Source organism: Helicoverpa zea, chromosome 17 (assembly GCF_022581195.2).
Source record: "Helicoverpa zea isolate HzStark_Cry1AcR chromosome 17, ilHelZeax1.1, whole genome shotgun sequence".
Taxonomy (NCBI): Eukaryota; Metazoa; Arthropoda; class Insecta; order Lepidoptera; family Noctuidae; genus Helicoverpa; species Helicoverpa zea.
In genome coordinates, this window is record NC_061468.1 from 4,400,354 (window position 1) to 4,419,098 (window position 18,745).

At 37.6% G+C, this 18,745-nt stretch overlaps 1 protein-coding gene across 2 annotated transcripts in view; it reads left to right on the forward strand.

The window, feature by feature from the left end:
* Window positions 1-505: 505 nt before the first annotated feature.
* LOC124638055 (potassium/sodium hyperpolarization-activated cyclic nucleotide-gated channel 2) overlaps window positions 506-18,745 on the forward strand; it is a 222,809-nt gene continuing 204,569 nt past the window's right edge. For both annotated transcript variants that reach the window (XM_047174852.1, XM_047174853.1), the window contains exon 1: window positions 506-567. In XM_047174852.1, coding sequence (XP_047030808.1) covers window positions 521-567 — 47 coding nt within the window. In that variant the 5' untranslated portion in view covers window positions 506-520. The remainder of the gene's footprint in view (window positions 568-18,745) is intronic.

Here is an 18,745-nt window from a genome sequence, read left to right on the forward strand (position 1 = left end):
GGGTCGATCAATCGTAATTTCCTCCCGATTCATCCGAATCGCTGCTCTAATAATGAATTTTATTTGTTTCAGATACTACGACGGGAAGCAGCACCAACCTCACAAAATTAATTATTAATTAGTATAATATAAAATTTATCGAATAAACGACGAAGCGCCTTCAATTTTCCAATTACGCATTAGTTAGCTTAACTTAGAGATAAGGTAGTGTAGCCGCGTGGTTGTGGAGGGAGCGTGGTGCTCGTGGGGTCCCGACATCGATGCGTGTGCTTGGCGGGCAGTGCGCGTGAGAGAGTCGCGCGCGCGTGCGCGTGGGGCCGGCAAGATTGAGGTGGTGGCCGGGTGCGGTTGGGGCAGGCGAGCGCGCGTGCGGCCGCTGCACGCGCTGGGCCGCGCGGCCGGCATGTTGGCCTCGCAGCGCTCGCAGTCCTGCAACGAGGAGGGCGCGTTCTTCGGGGCGCGCGCGCTGCGCCGGCCGCGCGGCAAGGGCAGCGGCAGCCCCACCTGCTAGGGGTACGCCATGTCGCTGCGCAGCCTGCACCGCCGCCTATCATCCGCCAATAACACGTGAGTCACCTTATTACTATCAACTGTGTTAATGCTAACATTCTATATAAGGACATGAAAGTACTTACTTTTAGAAAACATCGTTTCGAAATTACACCTTCTTCGATTTCTTCTGGATGATTGGTAGGGAATCGATTTTTATTTATGTCAGCCTAACATTTTGACAAAGGCGATCTCATTAGGATATTCAACACCCACTGAAGTCAAGCATGTGTTCAGTTGCATCAATTGGGAGCCCCTATTAAAAAATCAAAATATAGGAGGGGTGGAAAAGGTATACCATTTATGTATTCAAAAATTCATTGACTGGGTATTCAGACTGATAACTAATTTGAGTCGATTAAAGCGGTAAGCCATTCATATTTATTCTAATCTGAAAGATGTTCGAACGTACTCTACGGACAAGTCATCAAAATGTCGAACGGACGACCATCGGGATGTGAATATTCAATTACCGAACCAAAATCCAGAGCGCACTGTCATAAATCTACCTAAAATGAGCGAAAATGGACTTTATGACGTACGGACTAGATTTATTTTACTGTATAACGGGATCTAAATCGGTTATTAGGTACTTCGGCCGGGCGCAATTAGGGCTGATAATCGTGGCGTAATTTATGTTAATTTGTGGGTGCATTGGCGTACGTTATACGGTTTTTGTGGGCAAAAATGGCCGAATTTATTGAGTCGAACAAGACTCTCTTCAAGTTAATAGCCCATCATGAGGACTTTCAACCGCGAATCTTATCTACAGTAATGGCGATACTTAGCTCAGGGAGTGCTTTAAAAACCTTTCATTAACTGTTCCTTCAGTTAATTCCGAAATAGAACTGTATTGAACATTTCAATTACAACTCCTACATAATTGACATGTAGGTTTACCAAATCTTCAAATATTAACAAAGCCACGAAAAACCGATGATATTGATACGAAAACTTCCAAGTACATAAATCATGTTGATTGACGTGTCAAAAGGGTCGTGACGTCAGCAAGGTCAGGAACGTCGCTCATTGGTCGACTGTCGCTGGTACATTGTGGTAGGCTCGCCACGTACTCGGCCTACAATGAACATTCGCAATAGTTTGCATTCATCATTCGTGTAGCGGAAACTATTGAGTTATGATTTGCCGTTTCCAATTAGAGCTGTTTCTATGTATGTGTGGAGCGTGTATTCTCTTGTTATGTTGCGGATGGAAAGATGAAAGCTTGTTGTACTTTTATGTGGAAATTACTGAAGGAATTTGAGTTACTTGATATAAAGATTTTTTTATTTACTTAGGTATTTGTGAAAAGTTTGGAGTAGTCGATAGCTTGATTGTTGGTAGACAACTGCTTACCTATTTCTGCATTATGTTTAAGAAAAGGGGTAAATATTTTATACTTTCAAAAATTGGGGCAACACATCTCAATTTTTCAGTATAACATATTCCGCAAATTCATGAAGTATATCCTCATAAAAGGCGGCAAATTTCCCCATCCCGTGGGTAAATCATTGTTCCCCTTTTATGGGTAATCCAAGGAAAACAGTGATTGGCTTTTATGTCGAAGGCTTCGAATTTATGGGGCGATGCAGGATAATTTACCATTTATACTTTTTTATTAAAAGTATTTTAGAGACCATTGCTTAGTTTGTACTGTCCCATTTTATTTCTAATCCTCATGAAATCCTTTTCCGTGCATGTACTATGAACGTCACTAAGACACAAGAATTTGATGTAGCTTGAAACTCCATAGAATTTCGTAGCAACGGATACTGTGATGTCTACGGCGTAGACGCTTGATTGGTTTGCCAATGTAATTTTAGCCCTCTATTCATAACACGACAGTCTAGATTTGCATAACATTCATTGGCATTGCTTTAGGTCTTTGGCCAGCGAACAAGGGTCACACCACAAAGTGGATTTCAAACCGCGTAGAATGTATTTCCGGGCTTTATAGTCATGGCATGTGTGCCACTGTGGCAGAACAAGTCCTATTGTTTAACCCACTTACTCGTAGCTTTAATTAAAGGCTGGGTTCAGTGTTGCCTTTTATTTTCATGTTGTGTACTTATCATTTCCAATAAAAGTTAAGTGATCTTGATTCAACAGAACAAATGTTTACACTGAAAACACTGCAGTTGTTATAACGAAACTGGAGTTAATAAAGGACTTTTTTATCTTAACACGAGTTTAATATAGTGTTGGTGTATGAGCGAGATTTAGTGGAACAACCGGAATTGTTGTAGGTGAAATATTGTGAACACCGACGCGAACTACCGGCCAATATATTGTAAAACAAATATATCGTACAATAGAGGAAAAATAATGACATTGGGCGTGGATGAAACAGGCCTAAATACGTCACTGGTATGGACGTGAGGTGAATGAGAGGCAGGAGTTTGGGACCTTTTCTCTGCCGTTTAATTTATAAGTCCCCGCGTGAGCTTCAAGAATATATGTGAAATAACAATGGGGGTATATTTTCTAAAGTGTTTTCTTCAGCCTAGCGTTGGCGACGTCTGATTTCTTAAGTATATACCTGGCGTGTATTTGTATACTGAATGTCGCGTTGACTGCTGTGTAGCAGTGAGCGTTTGTACTGGGAACTGACAGAGAGTATATAAAAGTGAGCGCATACAAATATGGTGTTGTTGTACTTCTCATATAAATACGAAGTTTCAGGGTTGTTTGTAGCTGATGAAGAGGAAAAATGAGTTTTGTACACGAATATGAATGGAAAATTTATGGGTGTATTCATGGATATTCACCAGACATTTGGGGAAAAGTTAGTCAGTCTGTTTCAGATAGTCTTTGCTGTTAATCCACTCACTAGCTTAGTTTCTGATATATAAGTAACTAGCTTTTGCCCGCAACTTCGTTCGCGTGGAATAGTGACTACCAGTAGATTTTTGATTTGACCAATAGATGGCGCTATATGTCCGGAATAATTTTATTTTTATTTTTTTTTGTAATAAAGACTATCCTATGTCCTTTCTCAAGTTTCAAACTATGTCTGTACCAAATTTCACACAAATCGGTTCAGTAGTTTAGGCGTGAAGAAAAGACAGACAGACAGACAGACAGACAGTCAGACAGACAGACAGAGTTACTTTCGCATTTATAATATTAGTTTGGATACATTAATAGATTCCCTGTCTAAACCACATAATTTAGCAGTAAAATTGGTAAAGTTAGGTAGACAGTTGGTTATTTAGGCCAAAAAGCTAATAAAATGTTTAAATAAAAAAAACAATGGTTAAATAAAAAAAAGTTTTCCTGTTTTAACAAAAAATATTCATGACAAAATTTAAAACTGTGTCAGACATGAAAATAATTCGGTTTTTATATGTATTTCAAGCTTTGCAAGCGTACATTGACGCTGAAATTCGTTGGTTTCATGATACTGCATATTTTATTGTTCTTCGTTAACGCGAACAACACGTGGTAGGATGAAACTTTTATACCAATTAATATTAATATTGAACTTTTTTGGTCGAAAACGCAAATGTAAAAGGTTTATTTTTTTTTTATTAACTTTTGACTCCATGAAAAAGTTTTAGGCTGGAATAGCTTTTATGAAGTTCGTGTCCAGCTAGAATACACTCAACCCTAGATTTTTGTAGTGATACATAGTTTTAAACATATGTATAAAAAAGTCATCGTGAACATAGAAAACATCCTTTTCGCGCGGTAATTTTAATGAAAGAGGACAATCCCATTTTGAAAAACTACGTTATGAGTGCAAAATAAAATGGGCAAGCGTAGTACTAGCGTGGGCTCGGTGAACGTAAAAAGTAAGTAATGACAATTTGTGCAGGAGAATGAAAAAAAAAGTTCTGAGCAAAAAGGATTTGTTGAAGAAGAGCGAATAAAAATAACACCACACAGCGTCAGAGAAGTAGTACTTTTTAAATCTGAATAAGTTAGTGGGAAAGTTACTTCGTCGAATCGACGGTTTTTTATACATATTATCTGCCCAGCCTTTTTCTAAAATATGCCAATTTCTTAGGCTGGCTTGGCTGTAAATTTTTGTAGTAAGTAGGTGTCCGTGCATGGGTACACTACCAACTCCTTTTTTACTATTTAAATGCCTGTTTTTTTATAGACTACCTACTAAACAGATCTCGTGAACATTTCTCCTACTACAACAGAACCGTTTGTATATCATATTAATAACACCATATTCAGCTTCACCCAACTTTACAGGCAAAATCAATTCACAATATCCGAACGCTAAAGTTAGCCAACATAACGTTCTAAACAAAAGACGACGTCATACAATTCTTCAAATAGCCAACTTGAAGTGAAATAGCGGGAACTGCTTACGTCATCTGTGACGTCACGTGACCTTGGCTTCGGCCCAAGGGTTGCAGAATATCTCATGTTACAATGGATTTGTAATCTCTTGAAGGCACTACTAGGTGGTCGTGCGTGAGTCCTTTGCTAATTCAAGTGAGAATTTTGTTTTGTAAATGTATAGTTGACGATCCTATTTTTCTATAGTTAACTATTGAATATATATGTTTTGGGCGACAAAAAAATATTTTTACCTAGGGATTTACCTATTTCTTTTGCGGATAATGCCGATATCTCAAAGATACCTTAGCTTATACCTACCTAAGATAGACTTAGGTTTAAGATCATAGGTTTGTTTTGTTACGTAGCTGAACCAGTAGAATTATGGAAGTATTTTTGAACATAATATTAATACCTACTGGCTAAACATAAATTACCGTCGAAAACCCACACATAATTTATCACGTATCCCTTCTACTATAATATATCTATCTAATTTATGGCGCCACAGACCACGCAAAATTTTAATGCAGCTGCCCACAATGAATTGCTGAATAACTAAATATAGATAATTATCCTAATTTTAGCAAATATTGTTAAATTAATATGAGTTTGTTTGTTATGGTTTCACGTTAAAACAACTGAAATAATTTACGTGATATAACTTTATGACTCTGAAGTTGGCTAATAATGAAAGTGCATGGACAGCAAACATATGGACAAAACAAACGGCGCACGCGCAAGGCGTCAAATGGCTGACTTCAGAGCGGCAAAGTTATTTGACAAGGATTTGTAGTTTTTCTGAGTTTTCAAAATAGCACTATCCACATCTCTATATACTATAGGTACTCCAAATATTATTTGCTTACAATTCAATATAAACTGGTTAAATCACCTTCTAATGTTAGAGCATCAGAAAAAAAAAATTCTCTGGTAGGTCCGTGTAACAATAGTAAGGCAAATAAGTTAAAGAAACTTAGTATTTTAATTTCGTTAAAATTAACTACTAGTACTACCTTTAACTAGATAACGCAATGAGAAAGTTTAAGCTGTTTAATTTAATCGAGTTTTACAACTTCCACTATTTGGAAGTTCTGACGGTATCTCTTTGTGACATCGTTTCGAAAACACGCAAGAGGGACACGAAAATTCATTAAAGAAGTAAAAACTATAAAAAAATATATAAGGTACAACCCAAAAATACCCCAAAAGTGTGTAATGATCCCCCATAAACATACATTTAAATCAAATAATTTAAATACTATAGTTCGGCCATTCAGAGAATGCGTTCCTGACACGTCGCGATTGAACTGACGACGTAACTTTGCAATGGCGTTGCAGTTACGATAAAAATATTTTTGCTGGTTGTTTACCGTTTTAACAATTGAGGAGCATTAAAACAACATTATTATATCAATAATCAATGAATGTTATTACGTCGTCAGTTCAATCGCGACGTGTCAGGAACGCATTCTCTGAATGGCCGAACTATAACTGCCGTGAACATCTTCGATTTGCTTCCAAAAATAAAAACTTTATGAAAACCGTTACATCACACGTAAAAACACGGTCCTACAGGAGTAATTCACCAACAAAATTATATAAAGATGTGTGGCTTGGCCCAGTGAGAAGCAAACATGGAGAGAGACAGACATATACAGATTCTACAAGTCAAAGTGAGATAGACAGTGTTATTTGGCAAGCAAGGTTAAGGGGACATCTTAAGGTGAGTGCTCCGGCTTGGTTGAGACGCTTATTTTCAAAATACGTACATATTACAGGATCCAGATCGATCCCAAGGCTGTATAAAGTCATTTAGCTGAAGGTCGTTATAGTAGTTTGTCTGTCTTCACTGCAAGAGTGTGCCTAATTTTCGTGAAAAGTATTCAGTTGTTTTGCAATTTTAGCTTAACTTTTTGCAAATAGTGTATTGTTTTTTCTCTGAAAAACATGCAGCAACTGACTGTCAAAATTAAGGGTCAGGATAGTTTCTTCCCAAAGGCAACTTATTGATAAAACTACCTCTAATCAATGGAAAATTGAAAAACAAATAATGTTCCATTTTTTTCTATTTCCCATCAGAGTCAAAAATCACGACAATCGTTCAGATTTATCGGTACATAAGGAGAACAGTAACAAAGCTAACATTTCAGAGCACATGTATATAAAACTCTTTCACCAATATCAACTTTCCCACAACTTATGTATACTGAAACAAAATAAAGGCTAAATAAAACTCTTTACAAATTAATATTCCTTATTCGTATATAGTTCAAGAAGTAATGCCGGTTTAGATTACAAATAGCTTATTATTGTTTAACCTGTATTGTGTATAGTACACCCATTGATTCCTATTCCACCAGTAATTGGAGTTATACAAAAACAACGACTGGCTTTTAAAGGATTTTCCTTTAATATTCAGTTAGGAGTTCTGGGGATCCGTTGGGAATTTTAAACAGTAAAGTTTTTAACAAATTTAATATTTAATTTCTGTTAATATTTTAAGAGATAATGACTGTTGGAATTAGTAGGGTAATCAGGAGAGGGATTTTTGTATTAAGTGTCCTTTACAAAGTACAAGTAATTTTTGTATAGGAAACAACAACTAAACATGGTGATACGTTTCTAGTTAACAAAATACCGTCCATAGAATCATTTGTCCGTTAAAAAAACTGGAAAATTACCCTCCCTTAACACTTATTTTTTCTAAAAAAAATGAACGGAACTCTCAGTCCCACGTTTAATATTAGGTGGGGTTTTGTGAATGAATTGAACGGCAGCGGTCCGCATATAGCTTCTAAATATTCATGGTTCCGCCGAATGAAAACCATAAATTTGTGAAAGTGCAGCTCGTGGAGACCGCGTGCTCGCAAAACTTAACGATGCCCACTTACCAACACACATTGCTTAAAAAATAGGTCAAATACGAGAAAAAATACTCGGGGTTCTGTATTATAAACATGGCCGTCGCTTCATTTGTTTTTGACATTTGAATTAAGAATCTTCATTAGGGAAGTGTGTCAATTTTGAAACCAGTTCCATAAAAGAATAACAAAAATGTGTCCATTAGATAAAAGTCGTGTTTAGAACTTATAAGGTTCCAAAACTAGTAATAACCGGATTTAAAACTAGCGACAGGCAGACATTTTAGTATCAAGCGATCCGATCGTTCCACGGTTGGGATACGGAACCATAAAAAATAAAAGCTTCAAAAACATCTGAAATGGAATTTGCAGCAAATATCCATATCAATAAACTATCGGAATTTCCAAATACATTTTTTATTCAAAGTTTGTGTATGACATTCGCAGTTTAAGGATTAATATATCGAATTAAGTTATATTCATAAAGTTTATTTCAGGCGTTCATTTGCAAGTGATGCGTGCCAGTGTTACAAATTGATCTCTGTTATCGTTTTAATTTCGGAACTGTGTCAAACGTTGTTTTATTGTATTGGGGATCAAAGATACTTTTAGTTATGTTTAACGTTGTATTTTGTCATGACGTGCAAAATGGTATTGATTCGTGTTGAACGCAATCTAAATTGGTGGGGTTCGGCTGTCATTTGAACATCTTTGATAGTCGTTGCAGGTAGAATTTGGGAAAGAAAACCAAGGTGTTTTGACTTGTCTGGAATACTGGGTTGAGGAGGTCAGATAGGCAGTTGCTCCATGTATAACAATGCTACCGACCCAGCTGCATAATTGTGGACTGCAAACCAACCTCAGCACAGCTATGAAAGGCCTAAGATGTTATAATTATTATAAACAACACACACAAAACTTAATAGTTACACTCAATAAAAGGCCACCCAGATAAAACCAAAAAACCATAACCAGCATAACCACTGAAAAGCTTCAACGTAAACTCAAGCGGTTACAACGTACAAATTACGCAATGAAAACGTACACGGTCACTTCGACCCCGTACCGTGTTTACATTTGTAACTCAATGGAAAACAAACGCCAATCGATTGGCTTCGAAAAGCAAATTATTATTGGACCGTCAACTCCGCCATTCAGAAGTATACAACCCTATGCAGTGATGTTTACGTAGTCTTTATGACTTTAATTTGTTTGAAAAGCATTTATTGAAATGTTACTGCATTTCTTTGTTGGAAAATGCAGTATTGTTGATGAAAGACATTCAAGAATACACACAATTAGCTTATTTGTTTGTTGGTTTTCGATTGAAATGAATTTAAAAACAAATGAGCGGACCGTTTGGAAAGAGTTTTTTTTTTGTACAAATTGTAAAAGAAACAGATATTACAAAGAATTGATTTGCTGATTAACTTCACTTTAACTACCTACTTTTCGGATTCCCTCTAGTAAATAAACACCGTATGGAAACAGATCCCTTTCATGGCGGCTTCTATTGACATCAAACAACATTATCTACTAAAGCGACAACTCATGTTTAAGCATCGATTATCGGATAATTATGCGATGTACTGACTAATGAATAAATCGGTTCAATCGATCCGTACTGCAATTTGAACGTGACATAGATCGGTAACATAATGTCCAAAATGATCACGCGTTGACTTACTATGTATAATTATCATCTGCCTGGCCTTTTCCTATCTTTGTATGTTGGGGTCGGCTTCCAGACTAACCAGATACAGCTGAGTACAAGTGTTTTATAAGGAGCGACTGCCTATCTGATCTCCTCAACCCAGTCACCTGGGCAACTTGATACCCTTGGTTAGACTGGTGTAAGGGTTTCCTGCTTCTGACTACCCGTAACGACTGCCAAAGATGTTCAAATGATAACCGGGACCTACAGTTTACCGTGCCCTCCGTAACACAGTCATTGGTGCCCAAAGTATATCTAGAAAGCACATGCTAACATAAAAAAGTTGCATTGGTACTTGCCTGACCTGGAATCCAACCCACATCATACTTGAGAGTTTGGTTCTCTACCCAATTCTCGTTTCTAAATTCTAAAGTTCTCTACCCTACCCTCCACAACTTACGACCCTTCCCAATATCCTATTTATTTGTTATTTGTTATTAGGAATTTGACATTACTTCTATGGGGATAGATAAGCAAATAGATAGATAGAATTCTGGAAATAGCCGTTGGCATGACATACATCAGTAACACGTCCAAAATTATTACTCGTTGACTTCCCTATAATATGGGTGTAAAACAGTCTCTTGATTTCATTCGCTAACAGGCAGTCAGTTGGCAAAGAGCCAAAAGTCTACATTCAATCAATACGTCACGAATTGCAGTCAGCTATGTTTTTAATTGAACTTAGCGACACGTTATTGACGTCGTACTAATTGATATTCAGGTAATAGGCAATTGAATGAAGCTTTAGTATCTTTTCAATTGTATTGTTTTTTCTTTCTCTATGGTATTACAACAACGGCTGTTTAAAAGGTGAAAGAAAACATCTTGAGGAAACCTGGACTATAAAGTCTGAAATCACCAACCCACATTGAGCAACCGTGGTGATTAATGCTCAATCCTTCTCCGTGTGAGAGGAAGCCTCAGCCCAGCAGGGGAACAATAAAAAGGCTGTAACAGTAACAGTATGGTATTAGGTCCTAAAATGTTCAGACTTGTGATTGGACGTTTTTTTTATATGGAAATGTGTATCTGGATGTAATTTTCTGGATTCTAAGAAAACCGTTCTTGTTCATGAGTGCATTCAGTTTTTTTTTTTTTTTTTTTTTTTTTTTTTTTTTTTTTTTTTTTTTAATATAATAAATTCTTTATTTTCACCAAAAGCCATCACAACATTAACATCCGTAAAGACTAGGCATAAATTATAGGTTTTGTAAAACATTAAACTCTGGCTCCTAAACTAGGCATGTGCCTGTGACTTAGGAGTCAGTGATTCTCCAATAAACGTCAGAGTAAGCATATGATTGAAGCGATTCAGGACGTTACAATAAATGAGCAATGGTAACAAAAAAGAATAAAACTGTTCTAATTTGTAGGGAGGAAGAGAGAGATAAAAACAATTTAATAAAACTAAAGAGGTTTAACGGTAAGGTTAGTACGGCAGTAAGTTTAGGGTGATTGTGAGTGTAACTGTAGTGGGAATGTATGGGATGTGTTGTATGTCAATGTATAGAAGTGTGTTTGTATGTGTAATGAAAGAGTATGGGTGGAATAATAATGTTAAATTTATAATAATTTACCCAGTAGGAGATCCTCAGTATTGTCGTAATTAAGTGTATGTAGATAGTCTATAAGTAAGTTTTTACAATGATATTTAGGGGATGAATAAATGTTTAATTTTTTGTTGAGAAAGTTGTACAGATAACCGCTATTAACGTAGAACTGGCGTCTGGCAAAGGCAGTTCTATGGCGTTCATGCGTGAAAACATTGTATTTTCGTCTGCAAGTTGAATCCATTGGGGGACGTGTAGAGTGTTTGCGAAGAGCAGACAGGAGAACATAAAGTTGTCTGACTGTTAGAAAATTGCAGTCAGAATAGAGTTGCATAGTGGGATACCTACGCGGAAGAGAGAGCATTACCTTGAGCACAGCTCTCTGGGCTCTCTCAAGGCGAATGAATACATTTTGTGTGGCTCCACCCCAAACGGGCAAGCAGTACGTTAAAACAGAGCGGCACAGAGCTAAATATACTATTTTAAGTGTTTCAAGATCAGCAGAATTTCGCAGCTTCTTGAAGACGTATATCAGCTTACGTACACGGGACGTGACCTTGGCTATGTGGGGATGCCAGTTGAGATGCTGATCAATTAGTACTCCTAGATATCTTACATGAGTCGTTTTTGTGAGGGAGAGGCAGCTACATTGCGCTAAAGAACCACAGTGATGTGCTTTTAGGGTCAAGGAATTAGAAGGACATTGATTTGACTTGATAGCAAAGGGAACGTATACGGTTTTGTCTACATTTAAAGTGAGCAAGTCATCAGACAAACATTTCATCACGCAGCAGAGCGCTGCCTCGGCATTTTGGTATGCCTGGGTCCAGTTACATCCCTCTACGATAAGGGCAGTGTCATCCGCATAGGTATATATCATACAGTTATCAAGAGGTAGTGTACAGAGATCATTTATGTAAATGAGAAAGAGGGTGGGACCCAGGATGCTTCCTTGCGGAACGCCAAAAGTCATTGGAAGTTCATCACTTTCATATTGACCAATTTTAACTATTTGAGTACGATCTTTGAGATAGTCTGCAAAGATTTTCAACGGTAGTCCACGAATTCCAAGTCTTTCCATTTTTCTCAATAAAGCTGGGGCAGAGACAGTGTCAAAGGCCTTTGACAAATCTAGGAAAATTCCCAGGCACTTGCGTTTTCTGTCTAGCGTCCTAGCTACGTGATTCGACAGATGTAATACTGCATCCTCAGTACTAACTCCATTTCGGAACCCGTATTGGTTTTTGGCTAAGATGTTGTTTGACTCAAGAAAGCTTATCAGATTCTTATTTAGTACCCGTTCCAAGATCTTTGACATTGCACTTAAAATAGAAATGGGACGGTAATTATTAACATCATCTTTGCACCCGGATTTATGAATAGGGTGAACGAGTGCTTTTTTAAACGTCTTAGGAAAGACACCAGCACTTATGCACAGGTTACAGACATGTGTAACAATCGGAACTAATACTTTTCTCGCGCCTTTAATAATTTTAGATGGAATACAATCATAACCTGTAGCACAGTCAGTCCTTAGACCCAGGATAGTGGATTCAACATCGAGCTCGGTAACCTCAAGAAGCATCATTGAGCCACACGACTGTGAGTTAGCCACGGGATTGGACACCATAGAGGATGATTTAAATTTTGAAGCCAAACTGCTGCCTACATTAGCAAAAAAGTTATTAACGTAATTTAGCGAGGATTTAGGGTTATCTAATAAGTTTACTAGCTCAGAGGAAGGCGAACACTGTGTTTGAAGCTCCGAGACTTTCTTAATAACATTCCACGTAGCTTTAACATTATTTTTAGCATTGCGAAACAGTTCTTTTTCGTAAGAGCGTTTTAGTTTTCTCAGCAGGGAATTGCAATAATTGCGATAGCGAGTGTAGGTGATTTTTAAAATCTCATTGTTAGCCGACTTTTTGAGTTTAATATGCATACGATCACGGTGCCTTATACAGCGGAGTAGTCCCGGTGTGATCCAGGGCTTTAAATTACGTTGTTTTCTTGGGACAACTAGAATATGAGTGTGCTCAGTAACAATGGAGGAAAGTTTACCTATAAGCGCATCTGCGGCATCATTAGGATCAGATATAGACAGGATTGGAGACCAGTCATGGGTTTTAATACTCTCAATTGCGGAATCACAGTCTAATTTTGCCCTAGTTCGGGTGACATCCGAATGTACACTCCGGTTGCATAAGAATAGCAATGTCGGTTCGTGATCTGTTATGGATGATTCAATAACGAAAGCCGTAGCGCGTTTATTTGTTTTTATTAAAATATGGTCTAAGCAATTTGAGAGCCGAGTCGGAAACAGATGTGCTGGAAGAAGTCCGTTAGAGGCAGTACAGTTTAAATAGTCATCCGAGTGACTGTCAGTATTGTCGACCCTAATGTCAATGTTCATATCACCAATCAAGACCACGGAAGAAGTTCCTATTTTGAGAACACTATCGAGGCTGTCTATAAAGTTATCTATATTTTTAAAAGAAGGTGGTCGGTAAATAGCGACTATAGTGATGTCTTCTATACAACAAACGAGGCAGTTTGCATCAGCAAATACTGGTTCTTTAATATTAGCTTTAATGGAAGATTTAACATAAATAACACAACCATCATTTTGATTGTATGTGATATTAGTGGAATATGACGTAAAGTCATCCAAGGTCGGCAAATGCGACAGTTTACTCAACCAACACTCGGTGAGAATGAGCACGTCACACTGGAAACCCAATAGCCGCATTAGCACTACAACTTCGTCAAAATTTTTATTGATACTTCTTATATTTAAATGTAAAATTTTTAATCCTTTAGTCGGGTCTCTTATGAACTGTATGCATTTCTCAGGTTGACATTTGAATGATTTAGAAACGTGAAGCGCGTCTAATTCCTTATTAATAATATCTTGATTAGCCATTTGTTTTAGGAATACTCGTGTACAAACTGTGTAGCAAAATATTGGACAGGATTGCTTTATTTAAATAGAAATGCTTGAGAAATATACTGTGAATCGTTTTAGTATAGCGGCTAATTACTGTATTCGCGTGTGTGTTAAGAGGATAATGACAAATTTTGTATTTGAGTGATTTAAATTGTGTAAAAGTAGTTTGTGTGCGTTGTATGACTGTATTAATGTGTAAGATGTAACAGATGAATGAATGTAAGAGTATATTGCTTAATTTTGATGTTAAACTTAACATTAAAAATAAAATTAAAAATAAACAGTAAAGGATCACAGAGATAACAATATGGGAACCAGAATTATTTATACAATAACAAGAGATATTATGTGCTAGTCAAATAATTAGGTTTTGGCTATCCAATAGGCTGAAACATTTTTCAGAATTGACAAGAATCTGTTTGTCTCCTTCTATTTTACGGAGAAATATGTTACCATTTGAGATCCAACAGAACTTAAACTTGTTTTTGTTAGCAAACTCTCTGGCTTGGAAGAATAGCTTTTTTGTGCTTGCTGGTAGATGATCGGAGATATACACGGGTTGCGGATCACCTGACAAACCTATGACAGCTGTGTTCAATTTGTCGTACTTTCCTTTTCCCTTGTTGTAGTTTCGTACGGCAGTAAGGAATGTCTGCTTGGTTTGCACAGTTGAGAATTCCGTTATAATTGGCCGCGGGGAGCTGGAGGAGGTAGATTTCACTGGCAGTCGGTAGATATCGCGAAGCTCCTTTTCATCAATGGATACACCAATAGCAGTGCCAACATCACATACCGTTTTCAAAAGGCTGGTGCAGGATTCATTATTAACTTGTGGTATGTTACGTAATTCTATGGCGGATGATCTTGATTTATGTTGAAGGTCAACAATTTTCCGTTCAAGAGATTCAATGTAGGTTTGCTGCTCGCGTCGCTCCCTCCTCAGTATGTCCACTTCAGTCTTTAAATCTTCAAACTGTTTATTAAGGAAATCAATGGACTGAACAATTCCAGCGTTTGCCTTACATATCTCCGAGTTTGTTGCCTGTATTTTACTATTCTGAGTTTTAATGTCTTTTATATCCGAAGAGAGCTCAGCTATTAATGTTGTTTGGTCTGCAAGAATTTCTCGTAGGTCCTGCGGTTCCTGAGAGCCCTTACCTGCCGAAATGCTTTGTGGTGAGGTATTTTTACGCGGACGCTTACTACTTCTTTGAGTGCTTACGTATTCGCACTCAGCCACAGCAGTAGTGATATCCGGTTCAGAGCGTGTTTGGGACTGACTTATATTGTCGACCGGAGTTTTAGAGCTTTTGGGTGGTGTTCGTTGTACCCCTGCCATGTTAACAACCAAAACATATAATAGGTTGAGAGCAAATATCAACAATAATGCACAGGCAAACAATAATGCACAGGCAAAACGGTATTTCACAAGACCGATGACAACAGGCAGCAGCGTTCGCGTAGCCGGCACACTGATCTCGTAGTTGTTTCGTAGCACAGGCGCGTGACGTAGCGGCGCGTGACGTAGCGGCGCGCGCTATGTGAGCGTAGCAGCGGTGGGTGACTCACGCGCGTAGCACGTAGCGCATTCAAGCGCACCGTTGTTCTGCTGATCGTAGCAACTGTCACGGTGGCGCGATGAGTAAATGGTCCGGTCACTTGTCACTTGGGTGATGGTTCGAATCCGACTAATCACGATCACTTTTACAAAACCACTTTGACGCGTACACGACACTACTAATTATGTCTCACTCTAGGACCACCCAGTGGGAGGAGCCCTCAGGTAAGATCATGCAAAGAGCGACAAGGAAATGAGTCCAACTACAATTAGCCAATCACAAATTAAGATGCACGAGCAAACGACACACGTCCCCTCTGTTCAACGTCTAGCGCAAGAATCGAAATTCAGTGCAAATAAGAAAACTTTGCAAAAGCTATTAAGCAAGTTGTTAAGTAAATAAACGCAAACATATTCCTATCTAAGTACATAGCTACATATACTTAATGCCCATGATTTACTGTAATCCGCCATGCGGGTATAACGCGGGTCAATAACTTAGCTTTGAAAATTTGGTTCATCATTGGGTCAGTATGGGGTCAAAGTTAAAAGGCACCTAAACTCATAATGCAAAAAACTTAGAAGAGCATGAATTTAATTAATATTATAATTTTCTTTAAATATAAATATATTTTGCTTGTACTCAGACATAAAAGCGATAAGCATTAGACTTAACACGATTGCTTTCATAACGAGCGTTCCGTTAGTGTGAGCCCGACTTTACAGTGGGCTACGTAAAGCTGATAGCACATCAGCCGACTGTAAGGACAGGTGCGATAGCTAATCTGATGGCCTCGGCCGCCGTGCCACTCAATTCATATGCTGTTTCTACTGGGAATTATTGAGCGCATTTTTCTATGGAGTGGGGGGATTTTCTTGAAGTTTGGTTCTTCAGATAGTTATGATTTAAATGGTTCACTAGGTTTTGTCAATAGTTGGAGTTGTAGACCAAAAAAGTGCGCCTTGATTTGGCTTTTGTGTGAACTCAGATATACATATTTGCTTGATTGATTATTCAAACGTTCGTTCGTTATTTAAAAAATATATTCTGCAATTAAACCGAAAACTGATTGAATCATAACTGCAGCAATACAGAGACTTGTAAGCTATACAAAAAAGTGAATTTAAAAATTCTGATGACCTACGGAATGACCCAAATGTCAAAAGTTGGCGGCCAGCCAAAATGTGTTATCTACCAACTATGGAGTGAAATACTAGCCGTTCCCAATTTTCACTTTTTAATTACCAAACTCTTGACTTTGATATTTGACAACGGTGCATTGTATTTATTTATTTTTTTCGGTGTGGCAACACTTGACCTGGTTATTTGAACAATGTTTCAATAGCGGCTTCAGTCGAGCTTTGCGTTTTATACTTTGTGTCCTTGGTTTAGCTGAAAAGACAAAAGATTATAAGCAATGAAAAATCTAAAGAGCCTTCAACCTAAATCTGAAAATAAAAATGTGAAGTGCAGAAAAATGGAAATTATCAAGAAAGAACCATTCAAAACTTATTTACTTGCTATTCAAGGGAAATTGAAGAACTGTAGAAGTAAATACGAAATTGTCATAACCAGAAATGACCCAAGGGAAAGTTACCGAAACAACCAACATAAAAAACTACAAATTCAAATCTCGTAAAAAACACGTTCATTCTTAAACTGCAACATACATAGAATCGTAGTGCCCAAGGTGTGTTCGAACGAATAAAAACGCGGAAAAAATGTGAAATAGGGCGCGCTCTATTGCTCCTACCCACGAAATCAAAATCCATTGTCGGCTGAGCCAGTATATAAATTTATTATTGCGTAACTTCCCCTTTGCTATTGTCTTTTAAATCATGGTGTATTGTCAGTAAATATCAACTCTATTTTATGAATTGGTAGTATGATATGTGGAACTGAACTTTTTATTTAACGAATTTGCGGAGGATCTAACTCGTGAATGATTTTGTTTCCTAATGCATGTTTTAGGTACCCTTCGTATTCTTCTGTATCATATGTGCATTAGTCAATCAGAAAGCATGATTTGTCAATTCCGATGGTAATCTTATACTTATGTCAGTTACTTAATACTGTCTAAGCTATAATAAATATTTTTCTTTTGTATTTTATTGACTTTAATAACAATTCTATTTCGCTATCAAGACTCAGGATACATTTGCGGCTTAAGAAAAACCCAACCTTTTCATAGAAGTAAAGAAATACTACCTACAAAATAACATTTACGCAGGTACAAGTTTTCTCACCCTCAATAGCTTTATATTATGCGATTGAAAGAAAAATATTATACGTAGGTAGGAGGTATTTCCGCGTAAGTTCTTAAGGGCTATTCACACCGATGGCAGGCAGCCAAACGATAAGTAGTTTTGGCATTTTTGAACATCAAACAGAACGTACAAAAACGTTAAGTTTGCATGTGTATAGTTACGGACGAGGGCGAAGGTGAATGCACTTGAAAGCTACGTAAAGTTGTAAAATACAACAGAGAACAGATAGAACAAGAGACTTAAAAGTCCACTTAACTTACGACTATTCATTAACACTATAGTTCGGCCATTCAGAGAATGCGTTCCTGACACGTCGCGATTGAACTGACGACGTAACTTTGCAATGGCGTTGCAGTTACGATAAAAATATTTTTGCTGGTTGTTTACCGTTTTAACAATTGAGGAGCATTAAAACAACATTATTATATCAATAATCAATGAATGTTATTACGTCGTCAGTTCAATCGCGACGTGTCAGGAACGCATTCTCTGAATGGCCGAACTATAGCTCATTTATATTATGTAGTATCTCAGATAAATAGAAGGAACATTTGGCGTAGCAGTCACTGATTATCAGAATATTTCCTGCTTCAAACGGCACTTGAGCGTTTAGGTGAATCCCATACCCTCCTTTTGGAGGATTACTTTATATAACCAACCTTACAGCAGTGCTCTTTCTATGTATATCAAACTGATATATGAACGGTTAAAGATGCAAACCGAGTGTATGACCAGCTTTATATACTTCTAAAAGCTATACAATACAGGCTATATGTGAAACATAAAAAGCTGCGTGAATTTTGGCACTGAATGAACTCTGTTTCGCTGCCGCTGGCATCTCGGTGTGAATTGACCCTTAGGTTGTTCTGAAGAAATAGGTTAATACGGCACTCGAAGGCGATGGGCTTACATGCTATTGCCAACTTTGTCATTCAAGTATCGCTTTAAGCTCCGTTTAACACAATAACCGGCACGTTTAGAGACGTTTCATTTTAT